Source organism: Stegostoma tigrinum, chromosome 2 (assembly GCF_030684315.1).
Source record: "Stegostoma tigrinum isolate sSteTig4 chromosome 2, sSteTig4.hap1, whole genome shotgun sequence".
Classification (NCBI taxonomy): domain Eukaryota; kingdom Metazoa; phylum Chordata; class Chondrichthyes; order Orectolobiformes; family Stegostomatidae; genus Stegostoma; species Stegostoma tigrinum.
In genome coordinates this window covers 86229751-86250060 of record NC_081355.1, presented here as the reverse complement: position 1 = coordinate 86250060, position 20310 = coordinate 86229751, and the positions used below count along the sequence as shown (strand labels likewise).

Genomic DNA, 20310 nt, shown 5'->3' with positions numbered 1-20310 from the left:
CCCCAACACTGGCACCTCCACGTCACAATTTGCTTGTGTTGTGTTAGTCATCTGGAGATTATTACCTTTTTGGATTCTGCTTTTGAATTTCACCCGTAGCTTCCATATTCCCTCAGTAGAACCTTCTTCTTCTTTGTGCCTAACCAGTACATGTTTCTCCTATTTTCTGTCAATCTGAAAGTAACCCATAATTGATAGTGAATTTAGTAGCCATCACAGAATTTATGTGATATTACTCTTTGTTTTGTGTTGGGACCCTGATCTAGGGCTTCACGTGATCAGTTTAAAAAAAAATCACCTTACAATGAACGAAAACAAAAACAGGCAAAAAGCACTTTGTCTCCTTTGCACTGAATTCCCATGTTGCCTCCAAATTCTCCAAACAATCTAGATGTGATTTCTCCTTCCTGACCATGCAAGGCTTAGGATGTATCTGTGCCCTGGGGCAAGGGGCTCAGCCTATATCTGTGTCCAAGAGCACAGGTCAGGTGGCTCAGAAGCTTGTGGACTTCTTAAAAAAAAAAATTCATTTGTGGGACCTAGGCATCGCTGGCTGGCCAGCATTTATCGCCCATCCCCAATTGCCCTTGAAAAGGTGGTTGTCAGCTGCCTTTTTGAACCACTGCAGTCCACGTACTGTAGATTGACCCACAATGCACTTAGGATCGAAATCCTAGAATTCTTTCCTTAGGAATGCAAAACAACAGCCATATATTTCCAAGCCAGGGTGGCTGAGCGGCTGCATGTGTAACTTGGGTGGTGATGGCTTTTGTAAAAACAATTTCATAGACTGAATCGTAGAATCCCTACCGTGTGGAAACAGGCCCTTTGGCTTAACAAGTTCACACTGACACTTGGAGTCTCTCACCTATCCCCCATAACCCACCTAAGATACGCATCCCTGAACACAACGCGCAATTTAGCATGGCCTATTCACCTACCTGCATATTTTTGGACTGTGGGAGGAAACCAGAGCACGTGGAGGAAACCCATGCAGACATGGGGAGAGTGCGCAACCTCCACATAGACAATTATCCAAGGGTGGAATCGAACCTGGGTCCTTGGCGCTGTGAGGCAGCAGTGCTAACTACTGAGCCACTGTGATAATGGGAACTGCAGATGCTGGAGAATCCAAGATAATAAAATGTGGGCCTGGATGAACACAGCAGGCCCAGCAGCATCTCAGGAGCACTCGGTGCTCCTGAGATGCTGCTGGGCCTGCTGTGTTCATCCAGCCTCACATTTTATTATCACTGAGTCACTGTCTTTGTTTTAGTGCAGATGTGTGTGTTTGGGAAGGGGGAAATGGTTTGGAGCGTAACATTTCTGTTTGATAAAACTCTGGCTTACGGTTCAAAATGTGAAACAATAATTTATGTGTACTTATATATTCAAGTGTTTCAATTGCAAATCTTGCCATTTGAAGTGATAGTGATAAATGTATTTTTGGTCTTAGTATATCACAGATGCTATGACTAAGTGTTTTCCTTGTACAAGATGCATCTTTGCCCCCATTGGGAACTGTGAATTTGTGTGCAATATTATTGAAATTTGAATTGAGTTTGCCCTGAAATAATTCTACATTTTCTATTTTTAGGGTTTTTCAATGTACCTTTGCTAGCATTCTCTATTTGCTTTACGCTATGCATTCTGTTCCCTCAAGAAAAATGTGCCCAGTATTTGAGAATGGGTGTGGTACAAATCATTTATGCACAAATTTGTTTCTTAAAGTATTTAAAGAATTGTTACATTGTGCTGACAATTGATGGATATGCTGCCATGAACTTGTAGATCTACGTGCTGTCAGTGAAATGTTTTCCGAATGCAGCCAATGGTGGTAAGGTGACATTTATTTCTCTGAGAAGATAGTTGAACATCACCGGCTAGCACTCCTCCTTGTAACTATGCTTTTCCTGTAACTATGTTTGGCTTAATTCAGTATGGTACGGGATTGGAGACATCATGCACCATTGAAATCGGAGTGACCGTTTCCTATCCTTGAAGAAGGTAACTGAATAAATTGGGATTTTGTAACCGGTAGATTACTACCAAGAACCTTGCTTGATTTTAGTTCATGTCTCAGAGTAAGGAGTTGCACAGAGATGGGGAGGAATTTCTTATTTTGGGTAGTGAACGTGTGGAATTCCTCACGCCGGAGCTGTTGAGGTTGGCTTGTTAAGTACATTCAAAACTGAGATAAATGGACTTGTAGTTTTTTTTTCCCTAATCATTCTGTTCAAAGATGTTATTGCACACCTTAGCACCATTAGATTTTTGATCAGTAAGGGTATCAAGCATTACAGGGAAAAGCAGAAATGTGGAGTTAAGGATGATCAGATCAACCATGATCTCATTGAATGTTAGAACAGATTTGATGGACTGAATGGCCTCCGTCTGCTCCTGTGTCATGTATTGTTATGCTCAACAGACGTAATGAGTAAATATAAAAACACAACAAGAGGGGAAGACTGTTGATTCTAAACTTGTCAACTGATTGTAGTTTTAGTGATTGAAAGTCTTGTAATTTGGGCACAAGGCATTACCACCAAGCATTCACAGATTAGATTTAGCACAGACATGGACAAATCTCCCATTTGCATTCCTTAGTCCTGATATCAATAGTCCTGAGTGTACATTAGAATGTTTGTTTCCATTCCACATACAGACATTCTGCGAAAGTCCCTACTAATGCTGAATTGTTTTGTTGCAGTCTTTTACAGTCCTGCAGGCCCATGTAATTTGAAATGAGTAGAGGAGACATTTGTGTTGTCAATTTGTGTTGAATTTTAACTTGTGTTCCAGAGATGAAGGACCAGAATCTAACCCATTGCGTTACCCAGTTGCATGGTACTTTTTTCGGATCAATATTAGGGCAGTTCTTCTTTCAGAATTTCAGGAATTAAATGTTGGGACACTTTTTTTCTCAAAGTTCTTTTTTGAATCCAGTATAAACAATGCAATGGCAAAATAATTGGGCAACACACTAATCATTTCAAGCATGGAATGCAGGTACATTTAAAGGCCAGGGTTCATGTTGTATTTCTGAAATGCAAATGTAAATATAATTTACGAAGTTAGCCATAAATGACAACTCAGAATTATTGTATGATTTCTATATTATGATTAAGTTGTGGGATTACAAATAACGTTTAATAGAGCAAAATAGAGACATTGTTAAAAAGAGATGTGAAATTGAAGCTCTTTATTCTGAGCTCATCAAGGCTGACACACAAGAAATGAACCTGAGAAAAAACGCACAAATTTATATAGCATGCAAAACAGGTGCTGATTACTTGGATTATGGTTGGCAACAGTTCTGCTGCACCTCTGTACCAACCATGCTCCAACTAACACTTTTCACCCTGTTATTGGCTTAACAAACTCTTGAAACTTAGCCTTGAACCTGGTATATTTTGACTTAATAGTTTTATATGAAATTGCAAAGTAAAGATTGGCATGTTCAAAGGTTTATAACTACTTCAGTTTATAATTGCCATGGATTTTTTTCAAATATGAAACTTGTCTTTCCTTTTAATTACAGGGCCTGAAAAGCCCCCAAGAAAGTGTGCCAGAGGCTAAATCTCCAGTTGAAAACTTTCGAATACCGAGCAAGGTATTATGTCAAAGTTTATAATGCTGCCTAATATTCTGTGTTTTTGTATCTATTTGGTTCTTGTCTGATTACATTTTATACCAAATCTTTTTTAACAATACCATTTCACCTGCAAGCGCAAGCCTTACTTTCTGGAACAGTAAACTGTTGAAGTTGATTAACCATTTCAGAGCAATCCTAGCAAAATGTTAACATTCCCCTTCCTTTTCTCCAACCTACCCGCAGAAAAAGATTATTTCGTGTATAAGATTGAAAGCACTGGGAAGTCTGATAAAGAGAATTTATTATAATATTATAAAGTTGTTCACAAATAATAAAATCATATAGTGGCCAAAACGTAGATTTAAGGTGAGAGTGAAAAGGTATAAAAGGGACCCAAGGAGCAACTTTTTTACGCAGCGGGTGATGCGTGTATGGAATGATCTGCTGGAGGAAGTGGTAGAGGCTGGTACGATTACAACATGTAAAAGTCATCGGGATGGGTATATGAATAGGAAGGATTTAGAAGTATATTGGCCAATGCTGACAAATGGGATTAGATTTATATACGCAACATAGTCGGCATGGACGAGATGGACTGAAGCGTCTGTTTCTGTGCTGTATGTCTCTGTGACTGAGTAGTACAGCAGATAAATTGGCCAGTCCTCCTATAGTTTACATCATTGTTTTCTTTCTTGTAAAGAACAATTCAGTTAATCTGTCTTCTGGCTAATCCCTCATATTTGTAAGAATTTAATTTCTTTAAATATGGATCCATTTCTTTTTTTGAAAACTTGTTTAATGTTTATCTAACAGTGGAACAGGCACTATGTTCCAAATCTGAACCAATTGAAATATTATTCGTCAACATCTCTGCTTTAAATCTGTGCACCGTGATTATTGACCCTCCAGATATTGGGGGGAAAAATTCTTTTCATTTGGTCTACCTAAAACTTTCATGATATTAAGCACCTGCACCAAAGATTCTCTCTTTGGTTTATGCTCCAAGAAGATGAACTTGTTATTGAACAAGGGAGTAGAAAAACCATTTTTGAGTGTTTAGTTGAGGTTTCCAATGTGTTGTAAAGTTTTAAGAATCATTGGTTCCAAAATTTATCAAGAGATTTATAATACAAAATGTTTTATCACTCAGTAATTTAATGCAAATGCATTGGTACTTTGAGATTTGGGATTTGGCACATTGACAAAGAATTGAATGTAATTTGTATTCAAGCAAGCAGACGTGCACTGAGAGTGAGTCCAAGGGTGAATAGCCAATTGAAATGTGGGAGGGGTGAAATTAAAAACACATTGTCCTTAATGTATAGTAGAAATGTACATAAATTGAAATATGTTTCATTCTTATTTGCCAAATTGAGCGCCTATGATATTCCAAGTACCTGTTTATGATTGAAATTGTGGTAATCTACCAAATTCCTGAGAGAGTCTGTGATGGGGAATTATGAGAAGCTAATTTAGATGTGAATAATGTGTTATATTAGTAAATAGTTTGTGATGTTGAGGATTTCTGAAATTGTAATTTTGTTCACTAATGAGTTGACCCTCACATTTTACAAAATAAATTTCATATTGTCACAAATTAGTTTTATCAAATTGTACATAAATTTTCTGGCTAAATTATTTTGCTGAGTACTTGCGTTAGGAGATGAGTGTTTCCATTCAGTCTGTCCTTAGTGAAACAGTTTTGTATTTACAGTTTTCGGTATAAAGTAAGTAGGGGACCATTTATTATTTGGCAATTAGATATAAATTAAGTAATATTCTTTTGCTGATCTTAATTTCCTCTTCCTTTACAAAAATACTTCCTGTTCGTGTGCCCAAGACTTTCCTAATATTAGAATATGTGTAATTGGCTATATTTGAGGGTAAGCAGAAAAATGTTTTTGTTCATGTGGGACTTGTACAAGAAGGATGGGTTTCACTGAAACTGGAGGGGGCACAAGCATCCTGGCAGGAAAGGTTTGCTCGTGCTACTCAGGTGGGTTTAGACTAGTGTGGCAGTGGGGTGGGAAGCAGAGCAGAAGGTCAACAATTAAAAAAGGCCAAGGAGGAGTCAGGGGTTAAGATCAGTAAGATTGAGGGAGCGAATACACAGGGAGAGGTAACTGAACATGATAAGACTCATTCTATTACGGGAGACTGTAGACTGATAGAGAAGGTGAGTGGCAGAATTCCAAGTTGCAGTCTAAATGGAAGGGTTGATGGGATACGTTCTGAATGTAAGGAGAGCATGCCAATTAAAAAACAAAGGCAAGAGAGAGTCAGACTTAGTAGTTAGTCTGAAAAATGAAATTGCATTTATTTCATTGCAAGGGGCCTTACATGTAAGCCTGACGAACTTGGCAATTTTAAGAAGATGGGATTGAGATGACGTAGCTATGACTGAAACTTGGCTGAGAGATGGGCAAGACTGGCAGGTCAATGTTCCTGGTTTTAGATGTGGTAGGAAGGATAGAAAAGGAGACACGAAAGGAGCGGGGGGTAGGGGGCGGTGGCATTTTTGATTGAGGAATACATTATTGTCGTAAATTAATATATGGGTAGAAACTATGAATCAGAAAGGAAAGCTCACTTTGATGGGATTATACTGTAGGCCCCACCACAGTGAGAGAGAAATTAAGAAACAAATGTGGAGGGAGATATTAGATATGTGTAAGCATGTAAAGGTTGTAATAATTTAGTTTTCCAAGCATTGACTGGGACTACCAAATTATTAAAGGTTTGGATGGTGAAGAATTTGTCAAATGTGCTCAAGAAAATTTTCTTACAAGACCCTATACAGACGATAAACAAAACAAACGTCATCTACGAAATACCTTGCAAGAACTGTGACAAACACTACATTGGACAAACTGGCAGAAAGCTAGCCACCAGGATACATGAACATCAACTAGCCACAAAACGGCATGACCCACTATCACTCGTATCCTTACATACAGCTGAGGAAGGACACCACTTTGATTGGGACAACACAGCCATCCTAGGACAAGCCAAACAGAGACACGCACGAGAATTCCTAGAAGCATGGCATTCCAACCGGAACTCCATCAACAAACACATTGATTTGGAGCCAATCTACCATCCCCTGAGAAAAAGAATAGGAAATGACATCACCAACCCAAGGAAACCTAACCAGATAAATAGAAAGCGGGACATAACACCAGCGCTTCGTCGGAGGCTCACTGATGATGTTACCTAGAATGGTGACAAAACATCTGGGAACAAACCTTACAGCTCAGTGAACCAGCTTACATCTGGAACACAATAAAGACCCACTCTCTTGTGGGCCGGGAGGAGGAGAGTGCTGTCTTGGAGGTGAAAGGAGGACGTCGGGTTGGCTGTGCACCCTTGCGACCAGTGGATCTTAATGCTGGCTTCGGCCTAACGCTGGTTCAGGGGAGCAGCCAACCTGCAACGATGGCTGCGGCAAGTGCTCGTGCCCCAGGTCAGGGGGTCCGGAACACCATCCGTGTTTCTGTAAAGAAGGTGGATGAAGGTGCACCTGTGGACCGCACCTTCTTCGTGAAGAGGGTCCTGTTGGACTGTTGTGGGTTCGCTGCTGCGGACATTTACTGCCTGCAGGATTTCCCCGGAGGAGGTTTTTACGACGTGACCTTCAGGAGTGCCAAGCTTTGTGAGCGCTTCCTGGAGGTTTTCAAGGAGAAAGGAGGTGAGGGCCCACTCTCTGTATTGACCGCTGTCCTGCTGTTTGTGATGCCAGCGCAGAGGAGCCGTATGGTGACTGTACACATGTACAACCCGCATGTGCCAGCAGTTGATGTCCTGACCTTCCTCGGAAGGTACGTGAAGGTGGAAGGGGGCCTAACTGACATCGTGGACCCCTTTGGCATCTGGACGAGTGAGAGGCAGGTCAAGGTGACGCTGAGGATGGGCGCAGATGGGAATGTCGCACACCCACCGTCCAGCTTCGCGATCGACGGGAGCAGGGGCTACCTGACCTATGCAGGGCAACCTAAAGTCTGCCATGCCTGTGGTAGGTCAGGTCACATGGCGGCCGACTGCAAAGCCACCATCTGCAGGAACTGCAGGGAGGAGGGACACCTTGCAAAGGATTGCCCACGAGAGAGAAGCTGCAACCTTTGCGGGGAAGCGGGCCACTTCTATAGGGCATGCCCGCGGTGGGGTACCACCTACGCCCAGGTCGCCGGCGGGGGAAATGCGGGGCCAGCCCCTCCGGAGGAGAGGAAGGCACCAGGGCCCAGCAAGGACCCCACTAATGTCCAGGAGGGCCAGGCTGTGCAGGAGGGCCCAGCCCTGCAGGATGGGCCCGAGGCCAGCAAAGCGCCCCTGCAGGTTCCGATCCCCACGGACAACCCGGAGCCAATGGAGGCGGCGACAGGCGACCCAGGGGAGTGGACAACAGTGCGGAAGGCGAGGAGGAAGGTGCGTCGACGGGCCCAGGAACCGCAACCATCCGGCGGGAAGAGGCAGCTACAGGGGTGCTATAAGAGCTCCTCTGACGAGGAGGATTCGGAGAGGGCCCACCCGAAGCAGAAGTTAAAGGTCTCGAGGGGGAAGGAAAGCAGCACCCCGCTTCCAGGTGACGGGAGGCGTCCTGAGGCTCCCTCCGACACCCAGTCAAGTGCCGCTGGAGCACTGGAGGGCCCCCCGGAACTTCCAGGCGGGAAGGAGGAAACAGCGCGTCCCCAGCCTGACCCGGAGCTGGACCCTCCTGCCTCCGCACCCCTGATGGGGGGATGCCATCCGGAAGGCAGCACGGACGGTTTCCTGAGCCCGGAGAGCTTCCAGCAGTTAGCCGGGGCAATGGGCATGAAGGGACAGATGGAGGGGCTGGACCTTGGACTTGGGAAGGGTACTGCGGTCACTGCCCACAATGGGGGTACGAGTTGCGAGCGTTAATGTGCGCAGCATCAAGTCAACCGCGAGATGTGTGTCCACGTTGGCCTACCCGACTTCCATCAAGGCGGACCTCCTGTTTCTGCAGGAGTGCGGGATACCGCACCTCGGCAGGTACGGGAAATGGTCTGGTGCCTGGACCTGTGGGCCTTGGATCTGGTCGGGTGGGTAACGACTGTCGCTCCTCGGGCCTGGCTATTCTGCTGCGGGGGCACAACTTCACCATCTCTCAAGTTCAGGAGGTAGTGGGGGGGGCGGCTCCTAGTGGCTGACAGCACCTACAGGAACGCTCCCCTGAGGCTGATGAACGTGTACGCCCCAGCGGTACGGAGTGAGCGGTTGGCCGTCCTGCAGCGGCTTCCACCCCTGCTGGCTACGTCCAGGCCGGTCATCCTAGGCGGAGACTTCAACTGCATCATTGCAGATGGAAGATCCGGCGTGGGGACAGCGAGTGGGGGGAGTCAACTGGACGTCACATCCAGATTCCTGATGGGCACAGTGAAGGACGCCAAGCTGCTCGACGTCTTCAGCACCCCTGCAGACGGAGCGCAGCAGAGGTACACCTGGTCGCGGCCAGACGGGTCTATCCGCTCAAGGATAGACTTCCTGTTTGTGTCACGGACGTTCTCGGTCAGGTCCACCGGCGTCGAGCCGGTGTTCTTCTCTGACCACTGCCTCCTGCTGGCCGACTGTCACTTACAGGACGACCAGCCGGCCGGCAAGGGGACGTGGAAGCTCAACACGACTCTGTTGACCCCAGAGAACGTCGAGGAGCTTAAGAGGGAGTACGCCGGTTGGAGAACCGTGAAACCCCTCTTTGAGTCTCCAGGCGACTGGCGGGAGACTGTGAAGGAGAACATCAAGAGGTTCTTTGTCCTCAAGGGTGTTCAGAAGGCAAGAGAGAGGCGGGGAAAGCTGTCGCGACTCCAGGAAAGGGTGTAGAACCTGCTCTTTCTGCAGTTGATGGGGGTCGATGTCACGGAGGACCTCCGCGAGGTGAGGGGCTAGCAAGCCTCGCTCTTCGCCGCAGAGGCCTCCCGGATAATCTTCCGGTCCAGGGTCCGCTCCGTGGAGCAGGACGAGACGTGCTCGCGTTTCTTCTTTCAGAAGGTGCACAAAGAGAGCTCTGTGCTTAGCCGGCTGAAGGAGGACGACGGCTCGGTGACGTCATCTCGGCCTGACATTTTGAGGATCAGCAGATCCTTCTTTGCCGGACTGTACGACACGAAGCCCACGGACAGCACGGCCTCCGAGTCGTTCCTGTCGTCTATCACGGAGGTCTTAGACGACGGCACGAGGGAGTGGCTGGACCGGCCGATATCCCTGGACGAGCTGGCCAGAGCCCTCAAGTCCTTGGAGAGGAATAGGACTCCCAGAAGCGACGGCTTACCGGTCGAGCTGTATTCCGCTCTGTGGGGCCTGGTCGGCCAGGACCTGCTGGAGGTGTACGTTAGTGCGGTTCGGGCAGGGGAAATGTGCAAGTCCACGAGGAAGGGCATCATCACCCTCATTTACAAGAGGAAGGGGGAGAGGGAAGAAATTAAGAATTGGCGTCCCATTTCACTTTTGAACGTGGACTACAAAATCCTGGCCAAGGTCATTGCCAACCGGGTCAGGTCTGTCCTGGAGTCAGTGATTCACCCTGACCAAACCTGTGCTGTGCCGGCCAGGAAGATCGCTGAGAGCCTCGCGCTCATCAGGGATACGGTCGCCTACGTACAGGATAGGCGGGTGGACACCTGCCTCGTCAGCCTGGGCCAGGAGAAGGCCTTCGACAGGGTCTCTCATGCTTACATGAGGGACGTCCTCTCCAAATTGGGGTTTGGGGAGGGCATCCGCAATTGGATCCGGCTGCTCTACGCCGACATCGTTAGCGCAGTCTCGATCAACGGGTGGGAATCAGACAGTTTTCCTGTTAGATCTGGAGTCAGGCAGGGCTGCCTGCTCTCTCCTACCTTGTTCGTGTGCTGTGTGGAGCCCTTTGCCGCCTCCATCAGGAAGGACATGAGCCTGAAGGGTGTGACTATCCCAGGCAGCGGAGGCCTTCAGGTCAAGACCTCCCTGTACATGGACAATGTCGCCGTCTTCTGCACCGATCGTCGGTCGGTGAGTAGACTATTGGACATCTGCGGCCAGTTTGAACTGGCCTCGGGTGCCAAAGTCAATAGGGGTAAGAGCGAGGTCATGTTCTTCGGGAACTGGGACGACCGCTCCTTCATCCCCTTCACCGTCAGGACAGACTACCTGAAGGTGCTCGGTGTTTGGTTGGTGGAGCTGGGGCATGCACTAAGACTTGGGAGGAGCGTATCGCCAAATTGAAGCAGAAGCTGGGCAGGTGGACGCTCCGGTCCCCTTCCATCGCGGGTAAGAACCTGGTTGTCAGGTGCGAAGGGCTTTCGGTACTGTTGTATGTGGCGCAGGCCTGGCCTATTCCCTGGACCTGCACCGCTGCGGTCACCCGGGCCATCTTCCACTTCATTTGGGGGTCGAGGATGGACCGGGTCCGCAGGGACACCATGTACAAAGACCTGGAAAATGGGGGAAAGGGCGTACCGAACGCCACCCTCGCCCTGACGGCTACCTTTGTGTGCGGCTGTATCAAGCTGTGCGTAGATCCTCAGTATGCAAACACCAAGTGTCACTACTTACTGAGGTTCTACCTGTCCCCGGTGTTGCGAATGATGGGCCTGGCCTCGTTGCCGCGGAACGCTCCGAGTAGTTGGACCGTTCCGTACCACCTGTCCTTCGTGGAGAAATTTTTGAAAGGAAACACCTTTGACCACAGGGCCGTCAGGCAGTGGTCAGCACGTAGTATCCTCGGGACCCTTCGGGAAAAGGAGAGGGTTGATCCCGTTGTGTGGTTCCCCACGCAGACTGCCAAAGTCGTTTGGCAGAATGCCTCATCGCCAGAGCTTTCAAACAAGCACAAGGACATTGCTTGGCTGGCGGTGAGAGGGGCTCTGCCAGTGAGATCCTTTATGCATGCCCGGAATCTCTGCACCACCGCACGCTGCCCTCGGTGGCTGCGGGGCGACGAGACTGTCGATCACCTCCTTCTGGAGTGTGCCTATGCGCAGGAGGTCTGGAGGGGGATGCATTGGTATTTGTCGAGGTTCGTCCCGAGCAGCTCCGTGACGCGGGACTCCATGCTCTACGGGCTGTTTCCGGGGACGCACACCGAGACCAACATCAACTGCGCCTGGAGGACCATCAATGCGGTGAAAGACGCTCTTTGGTCTGCCCCCAACTTGCTGGTCTGCCAGCTGAAAGAACTGACCCCGACTGAGTGTTGCAGACTGGCGCACTCCGAGGTCCAGGACTACGTGCTGAGGGACACGCTAAAGCTTGGGGCAGCCGCCGCCAAGGCGCGGTGGGGAAAGACCACCGTATGAGGCCTCTCGTCCAGAAAAGGGAAAAGAACCCTATCTGTTAACTGGGCCCAGCTGGCACCTTCCCCAACTGGTCAGGGGGCCAACTGGGACTGTGCGGGGTGACGACTGCCGGGGTGGTTTCTTTGCTTTGTCTTTTTTTCTCTCTTTTGTTTTTTCCTTTAGTTGGTGTACGTACCCCCGGGTGACCCGGAGTGGCTTGCATGACTGGGTAGGTGTATAAATGTTTTATTTTTTGGTACATTCTATGAATAAAGTATATTTTTTCAAATAAAAAAAAGGTGACGAAACATCTGAAAACTAACCTTCCAGCTCAGCGAGCAAACTCACATCCAGAACCTCAACCTGAGGTACAAATCTTCTCAAAATTTTCTCTTTGAGTATGTGAATGCTCCTGCTAGAAGAGGAGCAAAACTAGACCTCCTTTTGTGCAATCAGGCAGGGCAAGTGACTGAAGTAAAAGGGGAATACTTTGGGCCTAGTCGTCATAACCATATTGAAATTAATAGAATTGTGGAAAAAAAAGGATAAGCCTGCCACAAAAGTTAAAGTTTTTAATTGGAGGAAGGCAAATTTTAATGGTTCGAGACAAGAACTTTCAGAAGTTGTTTGGATAGACTGTTCGCAGGTAAAATGATGTCTTATAAGTTGAAGGTATTCAAGAGTGATGACGAGAGTTCAGAGGCATTTTATTACTTTTTAGAATGAAGGATAAGGCTGGTCAGTTTAAGGAACGAAGGATGAATAGGGATATTGAGGTTCTAGTTAAGAATAAAGGAGAATCTTTTATTTAGCTATAGACACTTTAGTTCAATTAAACCTCTTAATCAATATAGAGAGTGCGGGGGCATTTTTCAAGGAAATCAGGAAGGCAAGGAGGTGAGATAACACAGTGTGAAGCTGGATGAACACATCAGGCCGAGCAGGAAAGCTTGACATTTCGGGTCGGGGCCCTTCTTCAGAAATAGGGGAGGGGAAGGGCGCTCTGAAAAAAATAGAGGGGGAGGTGATGATCGAGTGTTGATAGAAGAGCAGATAGGTAGAGAGAAGACAGACAGGAGGCAGGGATGAAGCCAGTACAAGTGTGTAGGTTGGGAGTTGGGTTGGGGGTTGGTCAGCGAGGAGGGAGGAGTGGACAGGTGGGAAAAAAGACGGACAGGTCAAGGAGGCGGGGATGAGAGGGGCTGGTCTTGGGATGAAGTTACGGGTGAGGAGATTTTGAACCCTCAACACTTTACAAGCTTCACAAGGGTGGGGAAGTGGTGGTAGTAGGGTGTACAGACCTCTATGTTACTGAGGCCAGAGGCCAGATCCCAGCTCCCTGAACACCATCTCCTCCCACTCCACCTCCTATCATTTCGAGTTCCCCAGCTCCCAACACCTCATCTTCACCATGGACTTTGAGTCCTTATTCACCTGCATTCACTATGAGAATGGTCTAAAAGCCCACTGCCTCTTCCTCTCCCATAGGCCCATCCAGCGCCCCCTCCACCACACTCATTTGCTTGGCTGACCTTCTCACCTTCAACAATTGTTCCTTTGATTCCTCCCACTTCCAACAAACCAAAGAGGTGGGCACCCGCATGGGTCTGAGCTATGACTGCCTCTTTGTACAATTCGTGGAACAGTCCTTTTTCAACAACTACACCGGTACCATCCCCCACCTCTTTTTGTCCTTTGTTGATGACTGAATCGGTGCTGCCTTATGCTCCTGCAAGGAATTCGAACAGCTCATCAACTTTGCTAATACCTTCCACCTCACCCTCAAGTTCACCTGGACCATTTCTGACACCTCTCCAACCACCACCACCACCACCACCTTCCTGGACACCTCTGTCTCCATCTCTGATGACTGACTCACCACAGACATCTATTTGAAACCCATTGACTCCCACAATTATCTTGACTATACCTCTTCTCATTCAACTTCCTGCAAAAGTTCAGACCCATACTCTCAATTCCTCTGCTGCATCTGTTCCCAGGATGAGGAGTTTTACTCTAGGACTTCGCAGATATCCTCCCACTTCACAATCTCTAATTTCCCTTCCTCTGTTATTAAGGATGCCATTAACCATATCTTCCTCATTTCCTGCACTACTTCCTTCAAACCCTCTTTCTGAACAAAAATGAGGGTAGAGTCCCCTTAGTCCTCACATACCATCCCACCTCTTTATACAATGCATCATCCTGTGATACTTCCACCACCTACAGTCAGACCCCACCACCAATAAGATATTTCCCTCCTGCTGCTACACCTCCCATCTCACTTCTGCCCAAGACCCCAAACAGTCCTTCCGAATCTGGCAGAGATTCACCTTACCTCATCCAACCTCATCAACTGTATCTATTGCTCCCGATGTGTTCTCTCTATCAGTGACACCAAATGCGAACTTGGAAACAGGTTTGCTGAGCATCTGCACTCTGCATGCGCCGAACAACCCGATCTTCTGGTTGCCATCCACTTTAACTAACCGTCCCACCCCCTGGTGACATGTCCATCCTTGGCCGCCTCCACTGTCAGAGTGAGGACAAACACAAACTGGAGGAACAACACCAGATATTTGGGAACTAAGTTGGGAATTTACAGGCCAGTGGTCTGAACATTGACCTCACCTGTTTAAAAATTTTCTTTCCCTCGACCTGTCCATCTTCTTACTCACCTATCCGCTCTACCCTTCCCACTGACCAACCGCAATGACTCACTACCTGCATCCACAATCTCCATCTCACCTACCTCCTCCCTCTCTTTGTTTCTGGGCTCACCTCTCCTTCCTCAGTCCTGATAAGGGGCTTTGACCTGAAAAGTTGACTTTGCTGCTCCTTGGATGCTGTCGAACTTGCTATGCTTTTCCAGCTTCACATTTATTCAGATAGACTGTAGACTTTGATGGAGAATTGGCAAATGGAATTTAATCTGGACAACTGCGAGGTGATGCATTTCAGAAGATCTAATGTAGGGATGAAGTATATAGTAAATGGCAGAACCTTTAGTAGCATCAACATAGAGAGGGATCTAGGTATACAGGTTCACAGGTTCTCTGAAAGTAGCATGACAAATGGATAAGGTAGTCAAAACTGCAGATGGCTTACTTGCTGTTATCGTTTGGGTATAGAAGATAAAAGTTGGCAACTCGTGTTGCAGCTCCTGGAACTTTTAGGAAGCTGCGTTTGAAATATTATATACAGTTCTGGTCATTATACTACCAGAAAGATTTAGAGGCTTTGGAGATGGTACAGAAAAGATTTACCAGGATGTTGCCTGGTTTCTGAGGACAGATGGGATGAACTTGGTTTTCAATTGAATGCTGAAGGATGAGAGGTGACCTGATGGAATTTTAGAATATTGCGAAGCATTGATTGACTGGATCTTTGAAAGTTCTTTCTTTGGGGTAGAAATGTCAATTACTAGGAGACATGCCTTTAAGGTCAAAGGAAATAAGTTTAAAGGTGATGTGAGGCAATTTTTTAGACTGGAGAGTGGCAAGTGCCTGGAATGTGCTGCAGGTGGAGGTGGATATAGAGGCATCTTGACAGATATAGGCAAGCAGGAGAGGGATGTGGACCATGTAAAGGCAAAAGGTCTTTAGTTTAAAAAGTCAGTGTTTGTCAGTCCAGTCTTCGTGGCTGAAAGGCCTGTCCTTTGCATAATGTTCTAGATTTCCCCCATTATTTAAGGTTCACATTGGTTGGATGCAATCCCTAGAATCCCTACAGTGTGGGAACAGGCCCTTCAGCCCAACAAGTCCACACTGATCCTCAGAGCATCCCACCTAGACCCATTCCCCAATCGACGCCACCCTGAACACTACGGGCAATTTTGCATGGCCAATCCGCCTAAGCCTGCACATGTTTGGAGCGTGGGAGGAAGCCCACGCAGACACAGGGAGAATGTACAAACTCCACACAGACAGTTGCCCGAGGCTGGAATCGAACCCGGGTCCCTGGTGCTGTGAGGCTGCAGTGCTAACGACTGTGCCGCTCTAATCCTGTCGTACCTCTGGGAGCTGATGAAGATCAAATTTAATTCTGCTTTTGCAGCTGAGTGTGAAATACTGTTCTCCTCATGCTGTTGAATTTTTCTGATGTTTGAGATCAATGACTTGACCCTCATGTGGTTCACCTGCAGGCCACCACCCTTTGAATCCCTTCCTACCTGTTGTAACGAGGCTAATTTTGAGTCTACAAACCTTGTGTGGTTACAATGAATTTTAATAAACGGTGAATTCTTAATACATTTACTTTCATTCCTCAATGTAAGAGCAATTGGAGATTTGCCATCTGGACCTAACATTTCCTTAAATTATAGACAACCAAATGTGAGGCTGGATGAACACAGCAGGCCAAGCAGCATCTCAGGAGCACAAAAGCTGACGTTTCGGGCCTAGACCCTTCATCAGAGAGGGGGATGGGGGGAGGGTTCTGGAATAAATAGGGAGAGAGGGGGAGGCGGACCGAAGATGGAGAGAAAAGAAGATAGGTGGAGAGGAGAGCATAGGTAGGGAGGTAGGGAGGGGATAGGTCAGTCCAGGGAAGACGGACAGGTCAAGGAGGTGGGATGAGGTTAGTAGGTAGATGAGGGTGCGGCTTGGGGTGGGAGGAAGGGATGGGTGAGAGGTAGAACAGGTTAGGGAGGCGGAGACAGGTTGGACTGGTTTTGCGATGCAGTGGGTGGAGTGGAGGAGCTGGGCTGGTTGTGTGGTGCAGTGGGGGGAGGGGATGAACTGGGCTGGTTTAGGGATGCAGTAGGGGAAGGGGAGATTTTGAAACTGGTGAAGTCCCCATTGATACCATTAGGCTGCAGGGTTCCCAGGCGGAATATGAGTTGCTGTTCCTGCAACCTTCGGGTGGCATCATTGTGGCACTGCAGGAGGCCCATGATGGACATGTCATCTAAAGAATGGGAGGGGGAGTGGAAATGGTTTGCGACTGGGAGGTGCAGTAGTTTGTTGCGAACTGAGCGGAGGTGTTCTGCAAAGCGGTCTCCAAGCCTCCGCTTGGTTTCCCCAATGTAGAGGAAGCCACACCGGGTACAGTGGATGCAGTATACCACATTGGCAGATGTGCAGGTGAACCTCCTTGATCTGTCCGTCTTCCCTGGACTGACCTATCCCCTCCCTACCTCCCCACCTATACTCTCTCCACCTATCTTCTTTTCTCTCCATCTTCGGTCCGCCTCCCCCCCTCTCCCTATTTATTCCAGAACCCTCACCCCGTCCCCCTCTCTGATGAAGGGTCTAGGCCCGAAACGTCAGCTTTTGTGCTCCTGAGATGTTGCTTGGCCTGCTGTGTTCATCCAGCCTTACATTTTGTTGTCTTGGATTCTCCAGCATCTGCAGTTCCCATTATCTCTTTTTCTTAAATTATGCCAGGCAAGCCAAAGCTAAACATGATGTCATGTCCTGCTAATGCAATCAGTTGATGAATAATGCTGCTGATATTTTAGGCTGAATGTGTACACAAAATCGATTAGTCATTCAGTGACTGAGTGAAGTACATGGGTTGTTTACCAAATAATTTTTGGCACCGTTGGCCATTTTCTTGCTTTGGGATTGTTTAGTTCCTGTTGTGGTCACTGCAAGAGCTTGGAAACGTATGTTCTGTTGTAAACTTTTCATAGTGCTAAGATTGCTTTGACTCTAGATGGCAGTGTAATATAAGCAATCGAAGCATGATCAACTTCAAGACTTCAATAATTTCAATATAGATTCTGTTCTGTTGATTTTAAACTGTACGGTGCTAAACAGATTGGTTGACTGCAGTGCCCCAATGGCATTTAGTACGTTGATGCTTCTCTTGGTGTTTACGATAATTATTTCAGTATTCTCTCAAGTGCTGGCTAGATTGGGAGAAATTTGTACATGAAGTAAATTTTCTTGCCACTCTGAAAAGCTGTCCAGTTTTTTCATCGGACAGTGTTTTTTTTTCCCAACTGCTTTTTTGGTACCACGCTTCTGGCTTCCATATGCAGATGCTGTGGTTTTGGTGGAGATGAGGTATTTGGATGTTGGATATCGGGGGCGGGGGGAAAGAAAAGACTTCTTGAAATGCAGGAATTTCCATAAATGTGTGCTTGGTTGATTGCTGATATGCTGGATTATCATTGACTTTATTGTCGTAGGTTGGGGCACTTGGTGTAGTAATCAGTAATATTTTGCTGTCAGAATTTAGTCAGTGATTTCTCAGTTGGAATGTCCATTCATACACTTCACCAGATACAAAAACAGTTACATTATATAGCACGAGATTATTTGATTAGATTAGATTCCCTACAGTGTGGAAACAGGCCTTTTGGCCCAACAAGTCCAATCCGCCCCTTGAATCATCCCACTCAGACCCATCCCTCTATAACCCACACACCCCTGAACACTTCAGGCAATTTAGCATGGCCAATCCACCTAGCCTGCGCATCTTTGGTCTGTGGGAGGAAACCGGAGCACCTGATAAGGAGAAACATCCCAGAGTACTTCATAGGAGCACCATGAAAGCAAAAATTTATGCTGAATCAGATGAGGAGCTGTTATGACCGGTGACTGCACAATGATTAATGAGATTTTTAAGCCATGTGGTAAAGGAGTCGAGAGGAAAAGAGATAAAGAAGGACCACTAGAGCTTAGGATCTAGGCAGCTACAGAATTGACTGGCAGTTGTAGAGTATTTAAAAGTAGGCATGTGGAAAAGGCCAGTTAGAAATATCTCAGACGGTTTGAGATTGGAGAAAGTTGAAGGAAGGGACAGGTATGCTTTGGAGCGATATGAAAACTAAGGGAACTATTTAAAACACACCTTGTTATCTCAGACTCCAGCATCGACAGTTCCTACTATCTCTGTTTAAAATTAAATCTGTGCAAGATTAAGAACTTGTGTGGTTCAACAAATTTGGGAGAAATGGGACTGATGAGGCATTTGGATGAGCCGAAGTAAACGGCAAGGCATGATGGAAAGCTGACCAAGCAAACACAGGAACAGTAGAGTCTGGAGTTAAAGATATTAGTGACTTCAGCAACAGACATGTTGCAAAGTTGGGTGGAGTTGGATGTATTGTAGAGTTGGAAACATGAGCTGTCTGCTGAGAATAGTGTGAACACTTGACGACCCACTTCCAACCTCTCTTCAGTTCAAAAGTCAAATCTTGGGATCTTCTGACCACTTTCCGTAGAGAATTTTGGAGAAGAAAATGCTTTCTTCAAAATGTGCTTTAAACCACAGTGTTCCAAATGTTTAACTGCTCTGTGTTGACAATAAAACAAAAAAAAGTTGACAGCTGTCTTGGTAATTGAGAAGCATCTCAGTGAGTCTGTTGCAATATCTTTGACCTCTTTTCTGCTTCCAAGTTGAAGCAGGTGAAACACACTCAGATCTACATGCAAGCGTTCAGTGTTTTGTAACAGGCAATGATAAGATGGGCCTGAGGAAGGGTCACTGGACCGAAAAGTTTAACTCTGATTTTTTTCTTCACAGGTGCTGCCAGACCTGCTGAGCTTTTCCAGCAACTTTTGTTTTGTTCCTCATTTAAGGATCTGTAGCTTTTTTTTCGGGCTTTCCTGATGATAAGACAGCTCATAGACTTGCACTTCAACACCTTTCTGCTAGCTCCCATTTAGAAAGGCGTGCGTTTCTAAATGCGCATGGAGCTACTTAATGGCACAGGTATTTGGTAAAAGAATAAATACATTTTCCCTTCTTTGACAATCTCTTCTCTTTACTCCTTTCTTTCCCTGTTCACACCATGAAAGCAGGTGAGATGGAGAACTATTAATCTAGTAATTCTTTAGCAATGTCGGCCAGAAACAGCCTTTATAAAAAGCATGAAGTCAGCTAAGAGAAAGTAACTTGTCCAGCACTTGTTTTGCTTTGATTCATCCAAAGAAGCAACTGCTTATAGCTTAGAATGTCTTGCCACGGTATCATTCTGACCAAGAGAATTGAAAAGTGTAAGGATTTAGCACTTTTATGCAGTAGTTTGGTACTACAGCATAAAGTGTAACTGCATTGCTGTAAATTGAGAACTGCAGATAGATGACATTCAGCGTATGCGGTACTTTGTGTGATGTTAAGGCCTGTGAAGTACATTTATCTGTGATGTCTGGATGCTAATCCTACAAAAAGAGGTCTATGTAACAACACGAGGATAACAAGGTGTAGAGCTGGATGAACACAGCAAGCCAAGCAGCATCAGAGAAGCAGGAAAGTTGACGTTTCAGGTCGACACCCTTCTTCAGAAAAACGTAACGCTGTATTTGTTGCTCATCAGTGATTTCTACAATGAAATGACTATATGAAGAAATGGAGATTGAACCTAGTAACTTACATTTGTTGCTCTTCAGGGATTTCAACTGGTAGTTTGGAGTGCTGCAATTTTAAGCCAGTGTTGGGCCCATTGGCCAAAAGTAGGAGGTGGTAGTGTTGTCCCGTTGAAGAGAAACTTAGAAA

General features: G+C 46.5%; 1 protein-coding gene across 1 annotated transcript in view; it reads left to right on the top strand.

The window, feature by feature from the left end:
- The window catches only part of vps50 (VPS50 EARP/GARPII complex subunit), a 164963-nt gene that overhangs the window by 2862 nt on the left and 141791 nt on the right, over nt 1-20310 (top strand). The window contains exon 2 of the mRNA XM_048557646.2: nt 3542-3613. Coding sequence (XP_048413603.2) covers nt 3542-3613 — 72 coding nt within the window. The remainder of the gene's footprint in view (nt 1-3541; nt 3614-20310) is intronic.